This window comes from Uloborus diversus, unplaced genomic scaffold, assembly GCF_026930045.1.
Source record: "Uloborus diversus isolate 005 unplaced genomic scaffold, Udiv.v.3.1 scaffold_1150, whole genome shotgun sequence".
Lineage (NCBI taxonomy): Eukaryota > Metazoa > Arthropoda > Arachnida > Araneae > Uloboridae > Uloborus > Uloborus diversus.
The window spans coordinates 15,104-41,522 of NW_026557822.1; the positions used below are offsets into that span (position 1 = coordinate 15,104).

At 31.6% G+C, this 26,419-nt stretch overlaps 1 protein-coding gene across 1 annotated transcript in view; it reads left to right on the forward strand.

The window, feature by feature from the left end:
- The first annotated feature begins 6,561 nt into the window (after positions 1–6,561).
- Positions 6,562–26,419, forward strand: part of LOC129232328 (protein nervous wreck-like) — a 36,557-nt gene continuing 16,699 nt past the window's right edge. The window contains exons 1-3 of the mRNA XM_054866484.1: positions 6,562–6,697; positions 25,226–25,323; positions 26,100–26,145. Coding sequence (XP_054722459.1) covers positions 6,665–6,697; positions 25,226–25,323; positions 26,100–26,145 — 177 coding nt within the window. The 5' untranslated portion in view covers positions 6,562–6,664. The remainder of the gene's footprint in view (positions 6,698–25,225; positions 25,324–26,099; positions 26,146–26,419) is intronic.

A 26,419-nucleotide genomic window follows, 5' to 3' on the forward strand; every position in this document is an offset into this window, starting at 1 on the left:
CATCCATCCATGATACAGGGTAATGAATGGAATTGCAATCTATATGAAAAAATCTGAACAAAAAATTCAATTTATTTCAATCAAGGGTTTTTTTTTTTTTCACAAACATTCACTTCACAAATAGTATAAAAGAAAATAAATTACACGCATCAGTATATTTTGCCTTGTCTAATCGAAACTCCCTAATTGAGTAAATGAGAGTAAAGCCTATAACAAAATTTATTTTCTTTATGCTTATAAGTGACTGAAATTTTTGATTAAACTTGTGTTTTGTCCATAGTTATTAGTTTTAGGAAATGATACTTTGGAGTAAAGAATTTTTAAAAATTTGATAATAATAACCACATTTTGAACTTGTGAATATTTTAAAGTTATGTTGCATTTCAGAAAACACAAAGATTAATCTTTGCTTATTTTGTTACTTAAGCAGTTATTGACAATAATAGTTTGCCCCAAAATCTATAAAAACTACATTCTTTTTTAGTACCCTGAATTTGATTTTAATTGCCTCATTGAGAAAAATGTCTTTGCTTTCTCTCTTTTTTTTGTGTAAAAATGTTTGAAATTCTATGTTTGAAATAAAGTTTACAGGTGTAACAACACCAAAAAATAAATTGAACATTAGATACTTTTGTTGTAATCTTTATGTGGTAATGACCTGAACTGTTAGTATGGAATGAATGAGTTTTCTTTATGCTAAGTTGTATTTAAAATCTCTGTCAAAAATAAATGTAAACATTGCTTTTCCACGAACATTGAAAATAAGTACAAGTTCACTACTGGTGCTAGGAATGATTTTTTTCCTTGTTTCATTAAGAAAGTGTCTACTTTCTTTTCTTTATAATATTGTTTTGATTTGAAAATATTGTTCAAAATGTAAGTAATAGATGCATGATGTGATGCAGAGAAATAAATAAATAACAATAGATACATTTGTTTCTTATTCATATGAGTTGAAAATAAGTAATGTTTCAAATTACACCCCCTCAACTCCTCAATTTATTTCTGTATATTTCTATCTACAGCAAATTAAAGTAATAATATTCAACTTTATTCAAATTAATATTTTAACCAAGAGTTCCTACTGAATCACTAAAATATTTAGAGGTTCTTGGTATTCTTTCTTTCTTTTTTTTTTTTGGGGGGGGGGGGGGTTACCTCGTTTTGACCAGCTACCTATTTCTAGTTTTGAACTTTCAAATTTTCCTTTGCATATTTATCTTTCAAATTTTTAATTTAATGTTTAACTTAATCACATTTAAATCAGAAAATTGTACAGGGTAAACTTAAACATGCAATTTTAATTTGCATTTTTTTAAAATAGAAAACCATTTTAATTAGTGATATTGCTTTTTAGATGGTTACAGGAAATATTTTTAGATTTAAAACTCTTTACAAAGTTTGCCTTTCCGTTCATTTATTTATTTTCATTTTCTTACCTTTTTTTTATCTCTTTATTTATTTTGAATCAATTAAATTCTAACACATGGAGGTGAGAATTCACATGCTGCTAACCAAAAAAAAATTATTACAAAAAAAAAAAAAAAAAAAACTGTCGGCAGATTTATATGGATATATTTTTGCTGAAATTAAAAAGTAATAAATTATCACTTAGTTTTAACTGTAAAAGGCATGTGACAGCAAAGTTGCACTTTTTGAAGATTAGCCCATTAGTGACTGAAGTTTTTAATTAAACTAATGTTTTCTTTTTCGGATGAAAATGCTGAAAATGTTGTGTTTTAAATAAAATTTATAGATACAATAACACCAAAAAGTAAATTGAACAACAGAGATATGTGTTGTTTACAACAACAACAAAATTACAACAATAATATCATGCTATTGATCTGAAAACTTAGCATTAATGAATGAGTTTTCCTCATGCTAAATTGTTTTCAATTTTTAGTTTTTGCTTTGTCATAAAAATTCAAAATAAGTACAAGTCCTTTTTTGGTGCTCTGAGTTGTTTTAATTTTGTTTCATTAAAAAAATGTCTACTATCTAACTACCTTTCATTCTAGTATTGTTTTGGTATAAAAATGTTGTTGAAAATTTTAAATAATAGATAGTGTACTTTCAAGAAATAAATACAAAATAATGGAGACATCTGTTTCTTCTGCATATAAGAATGTTGAAAAAATATAATGTGTCAAAATCCCCCCCCCCCTCCTTTACTTCCCAATTTATTTCTGAATATTTCTATCTGCATCTAGTTTCAAATAAAAATGACCTCTGATTAATATAATTTCAGTTTTCAACTTTATACAAATTAACCTATTAACTGTGTACCCACTAAACCATTAAAATATTCAGAGGTTCTTAACCTCTTTTTTTTTTTTGGAGTGGGTTGGGGCGAGATTGGACCCCTGCAGTGTGGGGTGCCCCACGTCTTAAGGGGTTCAATGGTCTCTGATATTAAAGAAAAAAATTGAAAAAAACCTAGCACTAAGACTTATTTAACGTTAAAAATATACATTGATGGCCTCTGGGGAGGGGCTATACAGATTTTGTTGCAGGAGGCCTAAAATGTATAGATCCTAGCCTGGATAGGATACCTTGTTTTAAGCTTCTACATATTTCTAGTATTACTCTTTCAAACTTTCCTTTGCATATACATGGGTGCCACACCCCTAACAGTACTCCCCCCCCCCCGTATGTGGGCATCCCAGGCATATATTTCCTTTCGAAATTTTTAAGCTAATGCTAAACTTTGTTCCATTTAAATCAGAAAATTGAATATTTTTCCTTTTATAGAAAAAAAAGTAAGTAATGCTTTTGATATCAATATAAGAAATATTTCTATGTTCAAAAATCTTTATAAAGCTTAATTTAATGTAGCAAAAACAAGCAATTTTTTTTATGTTCGTTATTTGTTGCTTATTTATTTATTTTCATTTTCTTAATCAGTCTTTATTCTTTCATTCCTTTTGAATCAATTAAAATTATTATATAATTTTCGTTGTCTCGGAATCTTTTGATTAGTTTAAAATTGATCGTATTAAAGAGAATAAGATTTTAGAAAAATCTGCTCTTAATTCTGCTAACACAGGGCCATTTTGTCTTTTTTAATGTTTGAATCAAAATCGAGCGTTTCACTTATTGAACAGCATGGGTGCATTCGGAAACGCGGATCGGTCGCCTCGGTGCAACCGCAAGCGTTCGGAAACGCTTGCGGTGGAACTGGTGACGTCACTTAACCGCGTTCGGAAACACTGCGGTTGTTTTCTGGCGGTCGACTTGGTAGCAACCTGTGGCACCGCTGTCTGGAAGCGGTTAGCGAGATCACAAACGTCACAAAGTCTGTGTTGGCCAATCCGGTCGTGTTTCATGTTTTGATCGTAACGCACGTGACTTGCCTACTATGAAAGTTACGCGTTGATTGGAGTGTCGTTTGCTGCTGAACTAGAACTACCGCGGTTTAACCAGGAGCGTTCGGAAACACAGCTGTTCTACCGGAATTCCTAGAGAAATTCCAAACACGTCATAACCACACCGGACTAACCACGCGGTGTAACCGGTGGATCGTTTCCGAACGCAGCCCATGCATTTTCGAATCCGCGTGCTTACATCCTTCAGAACCCGTTTCAGCCACTCTTTCCGCTCCCGTTTGCGACTATTTTTTTAAATGAAACTCGAAAGCGAACAAGGAGCCAATCTTGCAGCTCGGCGGCAACCCTATTTTCCCCCTGTAACCGGTAGCGCTTTCTGAGCGTAGCTGTTGCCCAACTCTGAAAACTACGTTTTCATATAGGGACTCTAGTCCGCGACAGAAATTCGGTTTCTATCGCGTCATCATTGGGAGTCGAGTTTGACCTCGATTCCCTCTCTCGTGCGCGCTCGTTCGCTCGTGATCGATTAGAGATATCATTAACTTTCTTCTCCTATAAAACGGTTTTCCTCGTCGTGCTCTCGCAGCTTAACCTCTCTCTTCGCGCTTTCGTGGTGTGTTTTCGCGCCTGGAATAAAATGGATTGCAGGAATACTGTTGCTACCGCTGCTAACTACTCCAAAACATGGATTTCCGACTCAGATCACCGTCCTCGAGCGACCTTTGCCATTCGACGAAGAAGAATTTCAGGAGCGGTTGATCATCGATAGTGATGCGTTCTTCGGTTCTTCTCTAGACGAAGAAGAAAAAGAACGACTACGATCGTCGTCGAATTGTGTTGGGACACTTCGAGACGACTAAAATATGTTGATTGAATTTCCACCTATGCCCTGTCACGTACCCGTGAAAATCGAAGAACGAGACATCGAGATCGACGTTGCGCGGATAGAAATTCGAGGCAACGACGATACTCTACCGGAAACTTTGCCGCCGACTCCCGTACCCGAAGAACCAGAAGGACAATCTCCGATGGATATTGTCTTATCGTCGACGTCCAGCAACGTGCTCGACAGATACGTTTTGAAAATCAAATCGTCGAACGCTCTGACACCAACGTATTTCAAAAATGGTAAGGATGGAAATTTGATTAAAGGATTGAAATTGAAACTGTCCGACGGTAAAAATTTTAATTTTAGCGTAGTCGATGAATATTTGTATATTTTCTATTGATGTGAATATGCATTTTGCATATTTGAATGAATAAAGTTAAAAAAAAAAAAAAGAATGGGAAGAGGAAAACGGTTGTGTTACTTTTCTTCATTCATTTTCTTTTAATATGGAGCGAATCATATCTTCAATAAAATTCAATTTCGATTCCCACGACGACACGTTTCTTCTTCCTTTTGTAATTTCTTTTGCTTTACTAAATGTTTGTAGCAAACGCACGATGTTTTTTCAAGTGTATCTTGTTTCGTAGTTAGTAGATATATTTTTAATTTTTTTAACTTTTCAGTTAACAGTTATCTTTGTGCTTAATTAAATCATGTGGATTGTTTGCATCAAGAAAAAAAATAAAAGCGGCTTTGTAATTTGATTCTGTTTGTTCTGTGTTGTATATATTTGAAATAAACGAATAAAACTGAAATTTTTTGACTTTTATTTCTGGGTTTAAGGAGTAATCGCAACTCTAATGAACTATAAGAAGGAACTGCAGCCACCGCTTAATGGCGGATGAAAAAGGTAAAGCAAACACATATAGCATATAAAATGCTAATAAGTCTGGTAATTTTTGTTTGCAGTATGATTTTTTTGTTTTATTCTTTTGAAATTAATTTTTTAAGTCCTGTGGATATCCTGGCCCACGCAGAAAGAAATGAGAAATCAAGAACCGTTAGTAAATGTTAGAAATTAATGCAAATATCGTAGTTCGGAAACCGAAATTGGAAGATTGCGCGCCGGAAACAATGGCGCCCAATCTTCCTAGACCGTTAACTCTGTCATGCTATATGCAAATCATCAATAAAATTCTCACGGTATATGGTGGTAAGTTTCTTTTTAATTTATCTTTTCTTTATTTCTTCTAACTTTTCGAAATCTGTTATCTTCCGCATCTTCCCACCGTTTTTATTCACTCAAAATAAAAATGGTTATACTTCGCGTAACTATTCAGCTGATAATGTGAGTGGTAAAGTAAAGTTGGCGCACTTTGTTTTAGCGATTAAAATTCTTAGCTTTTGCTTTTGCTAGTTCAAAATCTAAACGTTCTTTCTTGGTTTAACAGTTTTCATTTTATGTCCAAGAATATTTTTGCATACTGTCCATTCCAACAAAATGCTGTAATGAAATAAGGTTAGTTAAAATATTTTTTTAATAAGGCGGAAATGAAAGCTTGATTCCTCAGCTAATGCTATCAAATCGAGATTTAGAAAAAAAAAATTAATACGTATACAAATTCACACAAAACAGTAAAGAAATTGTTAATTGGTAAAATTTTGTCCTCTTTCAAAAAAAAAAAAAAAGCTTTGAACAGACGAGCGTATTTGTTGTTACTTTCATGCCATGCGAAGTTTATTAATCCATAGTTTTTTCTGCTTGCACTTTCGCTATTTACGACAACCAACTTACTTCTTAGGGGAAAATTATGGAAACTAACATTATTTTGAGAAGCTAGAGAATACCATTTAGGGACAAAACAATTTCTGTTGCTGAAAGAAATGTACATCGAATGCGAAAATGCGTTAATAAATACTCATAACTTGCTGTTATGTTTACCTCAATAGACACACGTGGAACGCAATGTTTTACCTTTTTCTTTAATTTTGTAAATCACCGCAAGGTAGCGTACTCGACAGCTGGAGTTGCAAATTTTGGTTTCCTTAAGAGGGTTTCTATCTCCAGCTCAGTGACTTTCCTATGCCGTGCTGATGAGTGCTAATAAGCACGAAACTGCAGTCCTCGGCTGGAAATGACTGAGCTGGCGGTTTATTTCATACAATCAACAGTTTATAACGGTAACCGGTTGATCATAGAACGCTGCGGTTAGTTTGATAGTCATCGGTCGACCGCTTGACGTTGCTACCTGTTGAGATTTTGGAACGTAGGCCAGGTTAGTCATCGGTTGACCGGTAGCGAAATCCGAACATAACCAAAGTAAACATCAGCGCTTTTAGTGGAAACATTCTACACTAACAAGTTTCGTATTGTAACTCTAAAGTTATTTTCATGGAATTCTGCTGGATTTTCTCCGATGAATTTCTGTTTTGAAGTCGGAGACCAATGACTGCTGAACTATAAAAAATTGTTTAGTAGATGTATTGAATCAAAATCTGAAGAAAAATGAGTGTTAAAATGCAGCCGCCCCCTAGAAAGGTAATTGTTTATATGACATAGTTGGATTCGCAGGTGTAATATCCATATCCAATATTATCCATAAATATTTTTCATTAGTACTTCGATCGCTCACACAATGTTCGTTTTCTTCCTAAAATGTGTCAAAAATGCTTCATTTATATGTGTTCTAAATCAATTTAAACAAATATTTGCGTCATTTGTATATTTTTAAAATGTTTGGATAAGGATATTCTTAATTCAAAATATTCAAGTACTTGGCTTGTTAGTTTTTATAATGCTTTTTTTGTGCAAATAGTTTCATTTCTTCTGGTTTGGACTGGGGTGTTTAAGTTTTTTTATATTTCTTATAATTACAGAAAAGTGGTAGTGGAGACTGATCCCCCCCTTTTTTTTTGTAAGTTTTTGTTTGCATCAATTGTTAAACAACTCACGTTACATGTGTGGAACATCTTTTCCCCTTCAAAATATTATTCCGTTTTTAAAACTTATTTATTATGCATTGAAATATTTTTAAGAAAAACTAAAATTAGGAAAAAAGATCAATTCTCCTTTATATAGATTTGATCCTGGGGGAAAAGTGTCTATAAGTGTTTTGAAACAAGTCAAACATAAATTATTGCGACCAGGGTTCGCCGATATATATCACTACATATATCCAATTTTTATTTTGAAAATATCATGATATTTTCGATATTTATTTTTGCAACTACGGTAATCATTGTATTACTGTCCATTTATTAATAAAAAACAGGGTTGTTTGGTTTAAAGCACGTTGGTTTAAACCAGTTGGTTTTTTTTAAAAATGTTTTTTTTGAAGAAAAAGCCAAAAAAAAAAAAAAAAACCATTTTACAGGTTTACATTGATTTCCCCACTCATATTGAAAAATGTAAAATTCCATTTATACTAAGTTCCTAGCTAAGTTGCAGAGATAAATACTAAAATTGCAAAGTTGCTTCTGCAAAATGTATTATACAAGCTTTAATCGAAAAAAAATATTAATATATTTTTTATTTCATATATGTACCATAAAGCAGATTTCAGTCAACTTCCATCATTATGCTTAATTTGCATGATTAGTTAAGATTTACTAAGGATTGAATTTTTTATTGTAGATTCAATCCATTATATTGCTCACTCCTGTTGCAGGGGTGTGACATTTTTGACCATTTATTTGCACTTTCCTGGAATTTTAACTTTGACTTGTATAGTAATCAACAATCTAACTTAATTGTTTGCACCTAAAAATTAAGATTTGTTCTGCAGGTGAACAGTCCTTGTCACATTTAACCTAAAATACCATTGTTATGTGTCGAGGACTTTTCGGACACCCTGTATATGTAATGTATTTAACTCATTTCATAAATCTGTGTATAAATCTTTTTACAATTACATAAAATCAACTTTACACCACAATAACATATGCATAAATACATGGCAACTTTTACATTATAAATTAATATTATTTTTATATTAGACCTCAAGATTCAGAAAATTTTCAAGTGGCCAATGGCCACTAGACTCAAAAAACTTGGTGGCCACCAGTTTTACCGGGTTTCAAAAACAGCACTCTAGTACAAGAATGGGGGGGGGGGCAGGGGGTATCAATTTGTATTTTTTGAAACAAATATTATGAAATTGATGCTAAAGGAATGCTAACAAGAAATATAAATTATATTAATCATGGAAATATAAGAGGCATTGGGTGAAGGTTGGGAGTTCCTGAAACAAATGGTGCATTCCACCCATTTTTAAGTTTCATAAGAAAAAAAAATCATTAAACCAAAAATAAAGTAGTGTACACAGACAGTACCGTGGTCTCACAGTGAAAAAAAAAGGATTTCCCATAAAAACAACAACAAATTCCTTTAAAATCCTTTTGTAAATCATTGCAAATGCCACGGCAGTAAAAATCAACATGCACTTTTCAGGTATAACTCGTTTAATGAAAAGAATTAACTGTAAGAAAATTAGCACGAAGGAAATAGAAAAAATATTGGATAAACATATAATTTGAATTTTTTCAATAAATAAGATTATTATTATTTTTTTTTTTGGCATAAAAATAATTAACTACAAATCTAATCCAGTAATATACAATTTGGCATTTACCAAGAATACATTTCTGAAAAAACCCCATTCTTTTTGCATTATTTGAACTAAGAGTATGACCAAACATGGCGACTACGTTCCATACGCAGCGTCTCCATGTTAGGATGACTAAGAAGGGAAAACGATCAAAGGACTGGCTATTTGGCTTATATTTTAATTTGATGCGATGGAAGATTAAAAAATTACAACAGTTATTCGAATAAATATAGAAACTAGCCCCCGTTGTTTAAACGATTTTCAATGGAACGTATTCCTAATCGATCTGAGTATTAGCGTTCACATCACAGCAGAAATATAAGATATGGTTTATAGAAATATAGTAAAGTAGTTTTTTTTCTTTCTATTTTTAATAATGTATAGGATTTTTAATGAAATACAGGATTTATGGGACAACATGGAACATTGTTTATGGCAAAGGAATGTTAAAACGGGGCGCGCGGGGGGTGGGCTTTTTGCGGTTAAAAACAAGTTGCTTTTTCAAGCATTAAATTAAATAATTTGTCTTCCTATTTTGACAATTTTCAGAATAAAGGCTGTTTGAGTTAATTGGGAATCAAATAGGATCGGAACTACCTTCGAGGGTTTATGTAAAAAAAAAAACATACAATATAGTTTTTTTTTTTTTTCACTTTTGAAGAGCCAAAATTTGCATAATATTTTCATGCTTTCAGAACAAGATTTAAAGCAAAACATAAAACTGTTTTAGAAAAAGAATTTGAAAAAAGTAATAGAGGGTTCATACACTTTTGGTTAAAAAAAATTCCCTGACTTTTTCAGGTTTTCCAGGTTATTTTTTAGAAAATTCCAGGTTACTCGCTTCAAACAAAATTAGGTTAAGTAACAATATTTTCAAAATAGTCAAAATTGTTCAAAGCAGCAATGCATAAGAACTGAAACTTTTCCACTTGCAAAATAATAATATAAAAAAGAACTTGGATTTAAAAAAAAAAAAAAATTCTGTCACAATTTAAGTTTTTTTTAAACATTTTGTTCAAAATTGTTTTTATTTGTTTACTATATGTTTAAAACAAAGTACTTTCAACTTATTTTAGCATTTCTTTGATGCCACATGTCATGCATATTAGCGTTTTGCTGTAATCGGCAGCATTCTTTCTCCGCTTTTGGTTTACAATTCTTCTTTTTATTTCCTTCTTAGTATGTAACACAAAACATATTGAGCAAAGTACAAAGAAATATGATTAACTTGTTGAATCGATGGGCATACCATATAATGCATTCTAACAAAAGTCAACATCCGTCAATCATAGGCCAATGCCAATAATCAGTTTTTTTCCCCCTTTTGCATATAAAGGATGCTTGCATTAAAATTAAAAATTTTCATTTTTGTACATTTGCTTTCAATAGACATTGAGATAAACATCTAATTATGTTTTTGTAAATTTTTGTCTACTTCCATCTCGCAAACGACCAAATATGGCGACTAAGTAAAAAATTTAAGATAATGAGTAAATTTTTGAATTTGTAGCATAAAAGTAGTTATAAATAATAATTAACCTTAAAAAACTACAATTAAGACAAAATAATCAGTTTTTAGCACATAAGCGTCTAAATCAATTAGAATTTAAAAAAATGTTCTGGAGATAAAATTTCGCATTTTTCCAGAAAATAATTACGAATTACCCGGAAAAAAAAAAGCACATTTTCCGTTGTTATCAATAGTTTGCATTGCAATAAACATCCGATGCCATTTTCGGAAACTGAGGTGCGTAAAAAGTCTTGTGTACTGCCATCTTTGGAATGACCAAGTATGGCGGCTACGACAAAAGTTAAGAAATAATTTTTTGAATTTGTAGCATGAAAACAATTTAAAAATAATAAATCTTCGTGAAACTACAATTCAGTTGAAACGTTTTTAGCACATTTGCGTCCAAGGTAATGAAAATAAGATTAAGTTTTAAGAACAAAATTTATTTCTCAAGAAAATTAGATATTTAAAATAAAATTAAAAAAAAAAAAAAAGTTGCAGCACATTTTGCGTTGTTTTTATTAGTTTGCAGTTAAAGAAAACATCCGAGCCTGCTTTGTTTTTGGAAACTTAGGCATTTAATGATCGTGTCTACTTCCATTTTATGAATGACCAAAAATAGCGACTACGTTTCATTCGTAGCTGAAAAGACTTTTCGATTAACGATTTTCCATATTGACCCTATCATCTGCAGGCTTGTGCTTTGGATGCAGGAAAATGTTCTTCTCCCGTTAAATTTGTGCATAATTCCTGTTCACCCTAGGAATTTTTTTCTTTGGAACTTTTGATGGGCAAAAATGGCGTCCGTGGATTTTTTTTTTTTTTTTGGGGGGGGGGGTCGCCTTTTTTATTTTATTGCCAGCGTCATTTTGCCTCAAAACTTTTACATTTTTTTTTCAGGAAACATTGATAAAAACGAAGATTAGAACTCAAGGTACAAAAGTCAATTGGAAAAAAAAATTTTTTTTGTGGCAAAATTTGAAATTTCCCTGACAATTAAAGGTTTTCCCGGAGAGTATGAACCCTGTTTAATAACCGTATTTTCCTGCGTATCATCCGCGAGCGGTCTATAATCTGCAGGTTCTAAAATAAGCCTGAAGAAAAAAAAAGCTTCGTATAATCGTAGGCGGTGTATAATACAATATTAAAGAATCAAGTTTCAATTTAATATACCATTTGAGCAACTAAACTAAAAACGTGAAAAGGTAATTACTTTGAAAGCATAATCAAAATTAATCTGAAATATAATCTAAAATATAATGATTTCTTCTTGAAATCATGATTATAGTATGCTAATTACTTGAAAAACAAAGAGTCAAGACAAAGGAGCAAACCTCTAATCTTGTGCAAATGGCTTCCTAATTAACTGTATTCTGCTTATTTTACATGGCCTGAATCGCGTGAGAGGAACATTCAAGCAACGTAAAATAAACAACATACAGGCAGGCAGTGAGAAAGAACATGCAAGCTTTGTAAAATAAACAACATTCAGTGGGAGTCAAGTCTCTATCGGTGAATCCATATTCTACTGATGCATCTGTGAAGTGGTGTGGAATTCTTTTCTTGGGATTTAAAATAAAAATAACCCCCAAAAAAAGTTGGCGACTGTAGAAATTTTTTGGGGTCCCCAATTTTGAAAACTGAGTCGCCACGTGGCGAGTGGCGACCATAAATCTTGACCTTTATTTTATATTATTTAGTACTTTGAACAAAAAGCAAGTTTTGAAGCTTTTCCAGAGCCTAATCAATTTTTGAGTTATGATATCTAAATAACGAAAATTTATGCACTGCACTTTTCTGAAGCTGGTTTTAGTAAGGTTGATGACTTTTAAAGACGGTTGCATTGCATTTTTCAAATTCATTTTCCTGGCTTTTCCACCACTCAGTCACTGTTGCAGAAGATATAACATTTTTGTCAAAAAAATTTTCTTGAAATAAAATTTGCTACACAATTATTTGTTCTAAAGAGTTTGTATTTAATATTTTTTAAACTTCAATGCTGGATGCAACATGTATGCCAGTAAATAAGCTGTAATTTAAGCCATGTTAATCCAATTTTTGTATTTTTGATTTGGTTCTTTGTTTCGGCGATAGTCGATATCTTTTCCAAGTCTTTCCAAAATAAGAACGGAGTCGAATATAGAGCAGCACTTTTTTTAAAAACTTTGTCAGTACAACAGCAATCAATTTTTTGACTGTTCAATCATGTACTGTTGTACATTTTGCTTTACTTCAATATTTGCGACATTGTGTATATAAAAATCAGCATTATGTAAGATCAGAAAGAAAAAATATGAAAATTGTTCTTTTGAAAAGATTATGCTTAAAAATATAACTTTTACCTTTATTCGATAATTATTCATATTACGTTGGTTTTATAAAGCTTCTTTCTTGGATCTTCATTACATTTTATCTTAACCCGCATCACAACCACTTCTTGAAGTATTTTGTATCATAAAGGGTCTATATATATATACATGCATACTAATATGTTAATCAAGTCAAGCATTTCAATCAATATTTCCCCGCAGAAAGCTATTTTAATTATTTAATTTAGTTACAAGATTTTGTTCTTATCTCAGGGGTCTGTCCAGGATTTTTCACAGGGTCCGTTTTTTGTGAAAAATCAAATAATTTTGTGAAAAATGATTTTTTTTTGTGAAAAATCAAATAATTTTGCAAAAAAAAAATTTTTTTTTTTTTGTAAAAACGAAAGTTTAGACTCTTGAGATGGTGGAAACTGCATCATTGACACTTAAATTGAGTGATTTCTCTCTTTTCTGTTGAGAATATCATTCTTGAGTGTTTTTCTAGTATTTGGGGAGAGGGGGGGGGCATCGCTCCCTGGGAGATGGGCACCCCTCAAGTATCAATATTTATCTACCATTCTGCATCATGTTAAATTATACTAGAAATGTTATTTGTCTAGTATTTAAAATAACTGTAAAAAAAAAAATTCAGGCAGGGGTTCAGAATTTAACTTTTTAGCCCAAGACACTATTTAAGAGCACAGTTTCGTTCAAACCTTATGAACTCCGTGATTTTAACAAAAATAAAAAAACATTTTATTTGTTTACCTCTTAACTAAGCGTACTAAACATCGAAAATTCGAAAAATCAGATTTCCACAGCGGATGCAAAGAGATTGCAATCCTCAAAGTGAAGGCATCAAAAGTATAAAAACGGCTTGTAAAATAAATATTTTTGTTAAAATTACTTTTGAATTGCATTTTAGGGTCCTATGATAAACATATCATTAATATCTGGACACAGTTGAAGCAAAAATAAATAAATAAATAAAATAAACCATCGATTCAGCATTTTAATTATTGACTCATAAAAGAAAATGGTATTTCACTTTTAAAACTTGAGATAAGCTTTGTTACAAAAATAAAGAGACTTTTCATTTATTTGCATCCTAATAAAGCGAAGTTAGCTTGAAAAAAAGAATAAAATATGATTCTCATATTGGATGTAAAAAGATTGCGTTTTTCAAAATGTAGGCATCTATAGGAAAAAAAACGGTAAATAAAAGTGCATTTAAAGTTTATTATCCTTTTTAGCATCGAAAAACCAAACCCATATAACTTTCTCCCAAAATAACAGTTTAACATCGCACCACAGGCACTAAGTGGCGATAAACAGTTAAACATTACACCGCCAGATGCTAAGTGGCGTTAAGTTTGAATTTTGTAACCCTATCTGAAGCGATCACATCCGCCCCACCCATACTATCCTTTGCAGTTCTAAATTCATTTTGTTGTACAGTCGAGTCCCGACTGCGCGAGGGATGCGTTTCAAAACTCCTCGCATAAGTCGAAATTTCGCGTTGTAGAGAAATGTACGTATACAATTTTTTAGAAACATACCAAATTCTTTTAGACACTGTTAAACACCCCTTAAACTGCTTTAAAGTATTCCTCAACTATATATTACAGTTTCTCACATAAAGAACTGAACTTTTACTGTTTTTAAAAAATAAAAAAAGTTGTCTTTTTCACGTAAAATACTTTAAGTTGCACAAAATGAATGATCAATGGGAGGGCATTATTTTTGATATTTTTTTGTTTTTCACGATATTTTTAAGATGCATTGAGCCTTCTTTCATGCTTTTTTCTTCTTTTTTTGACTTTTACTGGGAAAGTAGGCTAAAAATCGTGATGTCAATGAGGAATTCGCGTTAGCTCTAAAATTCTTTACTCGTGAAAAACTCGCGTTATAGCCCTTTCCTGTAAGTGGGATCGCATTAGTGAGAATTAGAGACATACCGAGTAGCACTTTGGCCGAGTAGCTGAGTACCAAGTACTCGGCCTTTCACTACTCGGCTGAGTACCGAGTTACCGAGTACTCGGCCTTTCACGACTCGGCCGAGTTACCAAGTACCAATTATGTTTTAACAAGAACCACCGACACACATGTGATGAATTTTGAACTTATTGGAATAGTAGTATAGACCTCCTTGTCCATATAATAGTTTTTAAAACTAAATTCCTAGTGAAATTAAATTACGCATTATATAAACAATTTTGTTTGTCAAAAATTTTACCAAAAAATGATTTTTAAAATTAAAAATAAATAAATAAAAGGTATGATTAATCAAGTTGGAATTAAAGCAAATTACAGTAAAATCCCTCTAATGCGGACACTAAAAGGACAATTTTTTTTGTCCGCAATAGAGAGGTGTCTGCAGGACAGGGGTTTAATAATGTTATTTGCATTGGAACTGGGGAATTAAAAATTGTCCGCATAAGAGGGGTGTCCGTTAGGAGGGGTTTCACTGTATACCAATCAATTATAGTTCTAGTCCGCCAAACATAAAATTTTTTTTTAAGCAGATAAAACAAATGTGCAAGAACACTGCAGACACATGTCCCCCCCCCCTTACAAGGAACGTCTTTTTCAGTGCATAACATGTGAGCTAGAGAAGGTAAAGACATTCAACAAAAAAATCCAACTTTTGTCGGATGCCTTTAAATCCACGAGCTCCCATTTTGTGCATAGAAAAAGGAATTCCTTGTAACTTCCAAAACACGTATCTGCAGTGTTCCTACACTGTGCTTTTAACATTGTTTTATTTCCTTTAATTTTTTAAGCAAAGATATTTTTATATTTTTTATAACTAATTTTTGTTTGTATCAAATATCCATTTTTAATATAAAAATTCCATATTTTCTATACTTGCCTTTTTTTGCATAATTTTTAATAAACAAGTTTAATAAACTTTGGGGACATTAAAAGAAAGATTTATACCATTGAAGCATTACAAACTTCATTATTCTCAAAATTTAAATTTGGCTTATAAATTTTAATTGTAAATTATTGCAGAATATAATGCTTGCTTTTTTTTTAAATATAAATTTTGGTATCTGTCTTGGACAATATTCAATTCTTTGCAACTACTCGGTATTGGCCGAGTATCTGATCAGAATTTGGCCGAGTACCGAGTACTCGGCAAATTGGCCGAGTATGCCAAGTACCTTGTAATTACCGAGTACTCGGTACGTCTCTAGTGAGAATCGACTATTATTGATGATTAAATCATGAGTGGGGAGAAAAGTGTGGTACAGATGTGATATACCCCCCCCCCCCATTTGGCGACATCCGATTTTTTGCACAAAATTGAAATATTTTTCTCGCCAATGAGGCGATAAATTTTTAAGCATGGCATCCCTGGTGAAACTAACCTGCGGTTGGTAACGCGAAGGCAAACTTGTTCGAACTTGTTTACTTGGGTTCTTTACTTGGTTTTACGCAGGAGAGATACGTGTTGTTTTGTGCAATATACCTTACAGGAATGCTTATTTTGTGTTAGTTTCAGTTAGTTTAGATTCAGTAGTTGTGTTTTGAAGTAAAAACATTAGAAAATGCCAGTTTCTTCAAACTTGAAGGTTAATTAAAAGTTAACTCCAACGTGGTGTGTATCTGTAACGCGCCATTGTCAGATGATGTTTTGTTTTGAACTGAGTGTGAGGATTTATACCATAAAAAGGTAAGTTCTTTATTTTAGAATTCACATAAAAATTCTCACTTCGGAAATTCTTTGTTTTTTACAAATCCTTGAGGGGTTCTTGTAGCTTTTAACTTTATTTTTACTGTATGTTAATTAATTTTACAAAAATAGTTCGGTTATTTTGTTCTAAAAGTTAATTCTCATCGATGCCAAGAATTATTTAGACATTAACGTGCCTCCTTTAGGTACTGAATTTTATGTTAACAATTGAAAGTTCTTTCGGTTGAACTCTTAAAAATGCTGAATTTTATTAATAAATCTGCACAATAATGGTGCATATTTCACACTTAAAACTGTGTCATTATTGTACACTGAACGGAAGGAGCCACCCTTGGGTGTACATACACATAAATATGCATAATATACATAAATATACATAATTGTGACCATACTCCGACTGTAATGTATATTAACAGTCGGAGGGATTCTGCTCGGTGCTGGCGAGCCAGAGATCTCATAGTACTTTCGTAATGAGACCGAGGCTGGGCCGGCGAGCCGAGGTCTCATTACGAAAGTACTATGAGACCGAGGGCTCGTATCCCGGAGAAATGATGAAAAAACAATTAATGCATTAATTTCGACTTGTAATTAATACAATAATTTATTTCATTGTATTTTAATATGTTTACAAAAAACCTCGGCCCTGTACATTTTTGAAGCATATATTCGTGATGTTTTTTGTTGTGCTTTTATGTTGTTTTCATATATATTGTGTTCTGAAGTGCTTTGATCATGTTTTTTTATCTGATTTTTTCCTGTTGGCGCTAAAAAAGCATCGCTAAGAACGATGTATGACATATGTCGTCATACATCGTTTTCTTGGCGACGCTTTCTTGGCGCCAACAGGAAAAAGTCGCCAAGGGTGGGGTATATCACATCAGTTCCAAAAGTGCTTACTATGCCTATTCAGAAAATGTTGACGCTTTTCCAGAGAAGTTTACAACAACACCGCTGCATGAAACAAACAAGCAAAATTATAAACCAAACTGACTTTCAGCTGTTAATTTCTTTCAAAAACCAACAACAGGCATTATATTTATTTGGCGGTAGTAATTATTTATGGCTTGCAGGAGCATCAAAAGAGTGTGGATTTTTTTTTTTACTTTTGCAAAATTAGCTGATTTTGTAAAAGTTGATTACTTTAATTTAACTTTAAATATGCCGTATTATTTTAATTTGAGATTTGCTCTTTCAATAAACAATTTGTGAAAGATCCGTTTTTGTTTATCCGAATTTTGTGAAGGGTCCGTTTTGGTTGATCGGGATATTGTGAAAGGTCCGTTTTGGTTGATCGGATTTTTGTGAAGGGTCCGTTAACGGACCCAAATTTGCTCTGGCCAGACCCCTGTATCTCTTTAATTAATCAAGAAAATAGGTATAATGTGACTATTGAATAACTGTTACATGGAACCTTAATTACCTTCCGAAAACTAATTGTTTTTCTCGCAAATAGTATTTAAACCAAAAAAAAAAAAAAAAAACCCTGATTTAAACCAAAAAAAACCTGGTTTAAACCAAAAAACCCAGTTTTTTTGGGTTTTTTTTGAAAAAAAAATTTTTTTTTAACCAACCCTGATAAAAAATAAGCAAAAAGTTATGAACTATATTTTTATGATATATTAATTCATCATTAATGCATCAAAGTTCTATAATATTCCTTTTTTATTTCATATTCATAAAATTATTAGTAAAGTAACAATTGTAATTCATATTAAAAAAGCCTAATTGGACATTAAACGTTGGTCAGAAAAAAAGAAAATGTCTTATACAACTGTGCAGGACTAATGCATATTTTTTATTTCTGGATCATATTATAACTAAAAGTAGCTAACAGAAGAAAAGTGAGTAGGTAAAGCAGCCTTAATTAACTCCATTAAAATTGATTAAAATGTAGAATGAAATATCATATAAATAATGGAAGGAATCTTAATTTTAAGTCTACATTTTGTAAAAATGATGTAAGAAAATAAAGAATGATTTGAGGACGCATTTACTATTTTTAAGACTTTAGTTAGTGCTTATTGAAAATATCGGATATATGTCAAAATATCATATACAGTGGCTCCCAAAAGTGTTCGTACACCTACGACTTTTCAATGAAATAGGCCCCTATGCATTGGTTAGAATTAATATTTCGGAATTGGTATTTAATTATAAGATTTATGATCTATTTTTAACAAAACTACACGAAAATTTTTATTAAAACATTAAAATTTAATTTTTTAAAAATCAAAAACAAAAAAGTGCTGGAAATTTTATCTCACAAAAGTGTTTGTACACTTTGAAAAAGTGTCAAAAAATAAGTAAATAATCTTTCTTTTTACAAAATTATTATTTAGTAGAATATCATACAGTATCAACAACAGCTTTTAAACGTCTGGGAATAGATTTCATTGTTTTTTCTTTCACTTTTTTTATACAATTTCTGAGTAAGTATTCAGTTGCACTTCCAATCTTACTGTTTCTAGTTCACTTTTCGTTTCAATGGTGTATTTTCATAATCTAGCCACCAGATATCTTCAAATATGTTCCATTAAGTTTAAATCTGGTGATTGAGGAGATATTTCTCAGTTTAAGGACAATTTTTGCGGCACCAAATGCAAACGTGTACTTCTTATCATTATCTTGATAAAAAAACTAGTATGTTGTGGCCATCATGAAACTTTCTTCTATATTTTTCTTTTCTTTTTTTTTTTCTGATCCCTCTCCATGCTTGACAAGGAAGCAATATTCCCAACAAAAACAAAATTACATGCAAAAACATGACGACCATCCCAATGTCTGAATTATTGCAAAAGCAAAGCAAAGAGCTAAAATTGTAAGTTATTTTAAAAGCCTTGCTTGAATTAATTACAAATATGTTATTTGTTAACAAACATAAAATGGCAACAGTTAAAAATTTTAAACCATTGAGATAATATTTCCGATCACTTAGATACAATTAAAATCACGAGAAATACGCAGACGATAATCTATTACGATTTATCTTTCTTATTGTTGTATTAATAAAGCTATTTTTATTCGCTAAAAAATAATGATAATAAAAATAAATTAGCACCTCTTGGCGCGATTGGCGCCAAAATTGAACCAAAGCCTGTTTACGTTTACATATGGATTCACATATATTCCAAATTTCAACCAGAACGTAGCATTACTTCTTCAGATAGGGCACTCACAATGGAAAAAAAGAACAGGCGATTGCGCTACCCCTTTTTAGCTGAAAATAAAATCAGCTCTTATACGCACTAAGGGCTACTTGCTGAAAAAATTTTCTTTCATTCGGTTCATTATTTCTTGAGATACAGCAGTCACAATTGACGACAAAAAACGTTCTATAGCTCAACCCCCGTTTGAGTTATTGACACCAAAATTGAATCAGCACCTGTTCCTGTTAATGACAACATATGGACCAAATTTTGTTTGATTCCGCCAGTTACTTCCTGAGGAATAGCAAGCACGCGTAACTCAAAAAACGTCCCATTGCTCCACCCCCCTTAGAGGAATTCGCGCCAAAAACCAATAGGCACAAGTTCACATAGGGGTGGCACATATGTTTACTAAATTTCATTCGATTTCATGCGGTAGCAGGGGCGTAGCTAAGGGGGGGGTTTTGGGGACAAAACCCCCCCCGAAAAGTTAGTCTCAAAAAAAAGAGAAAAAGAAGAGAGAAGAGAAAGAAAAAAAAGAAGAAAATGGAAAAATTCCAAGCGATTATACATATATATATATATATATATATATATATATATATATATATATATATATATATATATATATATATATATATATATATTAGTATATATATATATATATATATATATATATATATATACATATTCTTCTTATATATATATATATATATAAGAAGTAACCCCCCCCGAAAGTCGGGTCTAGCTACGCCACTGTGCGGTAGTTTTTGCTGTAGAGCGGCTACAAAAAACTGGACACACACACACACACACAGACAGACAGACATTTTCCAAAAATAGTCGAAATGGACTCAGCACACCTCAAAACGTTCGAATCCGTCAAAATTCGAAATTCGAAAATTTGCACGAATCCAATACTTTCTTCTATGTATTAGATATAGAATAAAGTAAAAAAGCAAAGTTGTTTCTGATTGCCAAATTTTGGGCCAATAGTTTAAAATTGTTTTTTGAAATATTTTAAGTGAACAGCATGATTCATTATTTCATCAAAAAATTCCATATTTCCAAGTCCCGGTGCTGTTATGCACCCTCACACAAAAACGCCTTCACCGTCCTGATTAACTGATCCAGCTAAGTTCTTAAGATTAAATTCCTCATTTTTTCTTCTAGTGATAATTATACAACAATTTAACCCAAAATATTGAATTTATTTTCATCTATAAATAAGACGTTGTTCCAAAACGTTTTGAGCTTATTTATCATTGATTTTATGGTGCTTTTTGTTTTTCGCACAAACCAGAAAATTTCTGCTGGAAGAGGTCCCCTTTAATCCAGATAATCAGAAAACTTGGCGAACAATTTTAGGTGAAAATTAAACGTAAAATGTTTCACTCAATTCTGCAGAAACTTTTTCGACGCTCAAATGTGTATTTTTCGTAATTTTTTTAACTGTAAACCCCCGATTCCGCTTTATTAACTTTGCCAGTTGACCTTTTCTTACATTGTTTGAGATCTGATTCTTGTTTATAAACCATTTTATCAAGCACTTCACTATAGAATGGTATAAATTAACTAATTTAGAGACATTTCAAACCAATTTATCGCTAAAGTGAGGGAACAAAATCAAATTTCGAGTCGTGTTTGTTGTTTTCTACACATACCTGCCATTTAAAAATAATAAGCAGAATATTAGGGAATAAATAAACAAAAAATTAAAGGCAAATGACTTTACAGTGTCATTACAATGCAAAAATAATAAAAAAAAACACATATGATAATTTTAATCATGAATTAATTCAAAAATATTTCGGTGTACAATGACTTTTATAGCGTATTTTTTCTGTCTCATGGTTTTTTGACAAATTTCAAAAATAAAATTTGGCAATATTTTGAAAAAAAAAAAAAAAAACTACTGGGTTTTATTCAGAATGGCATAGGAATGGTGTGAAAAAAAATGGATTTCATATTCAAATTCAGTTTTGCGTTATTTTGGTTTTACTACAAAATTTCAAGGTGTACGAACACTTTTGGGAGCCATTGTATATCAAAATTTCGGATTATTTTGAAAATACCGTGATATTTTCAAACCCTGATTGAAACCTGTTTTTTGTTTATTTATTTATTAAAAACAAAAATTGTTCATGTACGTGTGAGTGATCGGCAATTCCATTGTGACGGGTGTGACATTCAGACACTTTTTTCATGATTGAACCAAAATTTTGAGCACTAAATCAGTTAACAAATACTAACAAAGTATTTTAATCATGTTTAACTATGCATTTGCTTGAATAATTGATTTGAAGCAAACTGTAGGACTTCAATTTTTTAACTTTTTTAAAGAAATTTTTTAAAACCTTGTGACGTTTGTGAGACATGAGTTTTCAACTGCACTCATATTTCTAGAAATTCCTGTGAATATTTTAATGTTTCATGACTATATAGCATTTTTCTCCTGTTAAAAGACACTCAAATGAAACTTAAATCGTGATGTTTTTGATGAATTTATTATTTTTTTACTTAAGAGAATTTTTTTTTGTGTTGTGAGAGGTGTGACAGAATTTGTGACGGGTGTGACACTGTTCAAATCTGCTACTTGGTTGAACAATTTCTAAAAGAATAGTGATCAGTGCAGGTGACAAATTTGACGGTGTAGTGAATATAAATTACATTTCATAAGAAAAAAAGCTAGTACTGGATGTACATCAGTTTAGTACTTCTTTAAAATGGCCACTAACAAAATTAGTTCAAATGTAGCTTTTCTTGGTAATTACAAACAATTTCTTTCTTAAAATATCATCTTTTACAGGGGAAAATCAACAGGGTCATCCCTTAATTTGCATATCTTTAATTATTTTTCTTTTTAAAAGTATAATATGTAAAACAGTAACAATACTAATAATGTAGTGCTTTGTAGTATTACATTGTCTTGGGTGGTTAGGGAAAAGAAAAATAAAAGCTACATCAGGTGTTAATATAATCTGACTGGGAGCAAGATGTAGCATTTGAATTGCAGTGATAGCTATATTTTAATTTACAATGTAAACTTTGCAGTCTGTTCGTCTTTAAGATTATCAAAGTTGCTTTCCCAACAGCATACCCAAAGCATTGTCACTTCTCTGAACTTCATTTCTTCATTAATTCAAACTTGCAGCTGATATTCCCTCAGACTACAGTGTTTGCTTTAATATACAGATCAATTCTTGTCATCTAATTAAATAAATGGAAAGACTTAGCTCAATTTGACAATGTTGACTGCATGTAGCCCCCACAAATACATTTACTGTCACGTTCTGTACAAAATAGTAAAAAAAATTCTAATCTCATGTCAGTTGAAAATCTCTGTCCTGGAAAAAAAACAGTAGTTGGATTGAGCTCTACAGCAGGGTTCGTACGCTCCTTCAAAACTCCTCCTATATTCCTTCATTTAGGAAATTTTTTTGAAGGGCCCTTCAAACTCCTTCATTTTGGTTTTAACTCCTTCAAAACTCCTTTTTTAGATCTAGACTCCATAATCGTCTTCTATGACAGTAATTTGAAATACTTCAATCAACAGCTTGACTTCATCACTGGGGCGAAGATATAAGAGTGATTTTAATGTAATAATTTGATATATTTCCCCATAAATATATGATTTACAAATAGGTTATAGTAGTCATAAAAGTTGAACTTGAAAATATTATTAGTTGACAGACATTTCATAAGTGTAGTAAATCATGCTTAAATGGTGCTTGGCTATTTTTTCAAGTTTATTGCTTTTTTCTCCATCACTCTCAGCAGCAAAAGTTTTGTCTAATTAATATTTAAATATTTAAAAATACATAAGTCGATGTGCTATATTAAGTTATTGTTTTAAAGAAACAATTATTGGGTAAATTGCAGTTTTGGCATTGTAAAAAGAGTCGTCCACAAGTGATGTCATGCCTTAAAGAGGATACGAGCTCATGAAATTGTGACAAGGGGAAGAGAGAGGGTGCCAAAAAGTGACATCACACAGTTATTATAACAATATGTTTATGAAAAATATAACATGTGACAAAGGAAGGAGTAAGGAGGAAAATGTGACGAAGGGGGAAGGGGGTCAAATCTGTTGAAAACGAAGTGTGAGAACATTTAAAGATAGCTCAAAAGTATTCCTTCAAAATCTCATTTTACTCCTTCAAAACTCCTTCATTTTATTTCTAAAATTGAGTACAAAGTTTGTATAATAATCAGAACATTTTTTAGCTTTTCATGGTTAAGACAATTCCGTTTTCAGATCAGTAATGCTAGCATTTTAAAATGTCCCATGGAGCATATTTGTCATGATCCAGTAACTTACTTCCATAAAGGAGCAGATTTTTTTATCTTTTAACCATGCACAATTTGAGAATGTGATAATTGGTGAATGAGACTTTATATTGCATTCTGTGAACCTGTGCCATAATTCTCAAGTTCGCCAGGGGCGCCAGACCCCGTAGTTATGCTACTGTGTGAGGGAAGGGTATGAAGAAGTTTCTTTAAGTTTATGTATGTGTTATAGAATTGTGATGTCATTTTTACAACGTTAGTAATGTAACAAATAATTTCTAGAGAGAATCACTTAAGTAATGAGATCTATTTGAAAAACGTAAAAAAAACAAAGTAAAAGTTTTGGTTAAATAGTTGCATCTGTATCTGTGAATGCTATTTCTAGGTAACTGACAAATGTCACACTATGTTTTTGTAGCATCTTAACTGACTATTTTATCTCTTAACAATGGTCTTTGAACAGGGTTTGAAATAAGCTTCATTAGCTGCATTTTGGGACCAAAAATTTTGATTTGACTCCTAGATTTGCAGATCTGAGCACCAAGCTTGACTCCTTAAGTTTTGGGCTGTATCTAAGTTTTTCTTCCTCCTTTTATTGCGATTGCAATGATTGAAATGAAGAATAAATTTAAACATAATTTTGAAATGCTACTGATTTTGCCTTTGCAAAAAATCCTCTTCTGCATATTTTGCAACACTTTTTTAAACAATTTTTTTAAAATGGACTACTGGAAATATGTAGCATTTCAATTTCATCAAGATTTTTTAAAGAATTCTGTTATGTATATTTAATTCATTAAAAGCATTATTATGTTTATGGCATCAGAATCTTTTAATTTGACAGCTAAAAATTTATCTTAGGTACCATCATAATGCCTAAATTGAAATTTATATTTCTAACACTCTCTTTGAAGTTTAGTTTTTATACTTAAATAGGTATTGTATATACTCCCTTATAAGTCGATCTTGCGTATAAGTCGACACCCCCCTACTTTCAGGACGAAAATCGAGAGAAAATCAAAAACCCGCTTTTTGTCGAACCCCTACTTTTTGGAAAAACCGGGAATGTTTTACCTTTAATTTTGAATGTAAACGTTAATAAAAAAGAGGAAATTGAATTGTAATGAAAATTTTTATGTTAAAAAACGTCGAATTATTATTCTTTTGCACAAAAAAGGGTTCACTTCTGCAATCATGATTTTTGTAAAGTGTTTGATTTCACTATTACAATTTTTGTTACATGTTGCTTTTATTTTGAATAATTGTCAATAAAATTCTATGCTGTAGCCGCATTATATTATTTTTAATAAGATGAGCATTTGTTCGCGACTATTGGGAAAATTCGTGAATATGGTGATTCCCGCACTTTTTGCGTAGTCAACTGTAGTTCAGCCCGCTGTATAAGTCAACCCCCTAGCTTTTAGTTTCATTTTTTTATACTAAATTTCTTGACTTATATACGAGTATTGATGGTATATGACAATAAATGTATTTTTTTCTCTTAGGGGAAAGTTACTACAGTTTTAAAGAATGTCCACAGTGAACAGTTGATGAAATTGCAATTGAAACACCAACAAGATTCAGATTTCTTGGATGATATAAGGTAACATAGATTTTGTAGTTTTGAATAATTGTTCTGTGTTATTTATTTATTTATCAACTTGAAAATCGCTCATCAAGATATGACGGATTAAAATTGCTTCTACATTTGAACAAAGCCATTGTGTGTTGGGTGATATTTTGATAGTTGAAGTTTTAACCTCTATCTCCAGTGGATAAATTTTAAACTCCTGTAGATAACGTTCATTGTTGACCTTTTTTTTGTTTCTTCATTCCTCTGAAATGACACAAGTCTTACCAGTAAAACAATCAAGTTACCATATCCAGTTCAGCCTCGTCAAAATGAAGCATTTCTCTGCGTGTCAAACATTTCCAGAGAATATTATCCAATTATCATGCTGTGGAGTGAGTTTCAATGTTGATGAGGTCAGGACCATTACTTGATCATTCGGAAAAAAAAAAAAAAAAAAAAATTATATATATATATATATATATATATATATATGAGGATTATCATGAAGCAAACGGTTTGTTTGCATTGAATGTGTTGATTTAAAGTTCTATATCTGAAGTACAACCTGGGGGCAAGGCTGAGAAACAAAGCAAACCTCCATATTTTCTAGGTTCTAATGTACTTTCTCAACAAACTTACAATTATTTAAGCTGTATATTAGCGCAATATTTGTAAAATATGTAGTTTCTTGGAGGCTCTTACTGTTTATTTATCTATTATATTTATTTATTATTACATCTGCTTAGTTTTTTGAACCATAGAAAGTGTTTTCAAATTACTAACAGAAGTAATATATTTTTTTATAGAAATTTCACGAAAATGAGAGCTGTGATTGAAAAGGATTATGCACAAGTAAGCCTTTTGTGCTTAAATTTTTTTTGATAATTTTTATTTCAATTTTGTTTTATAAAATTGACAATAATAATTGAGACATTCATTACATTACATTAAAGCAATTATCTCTCCTAAGTCATTAGTTGGGAAACTTGTTGAAGATTATTTCTTCATAAACTCTCAATTATTTCTGTATTAGTTGGACTAGGGTTGGCCAAAAGTCGAAAAACCGTGAGGGAAAATGGTAAAAGCAGTCCTGACAAAAATTGATCTTTGCCAAAGTTGCAAAATT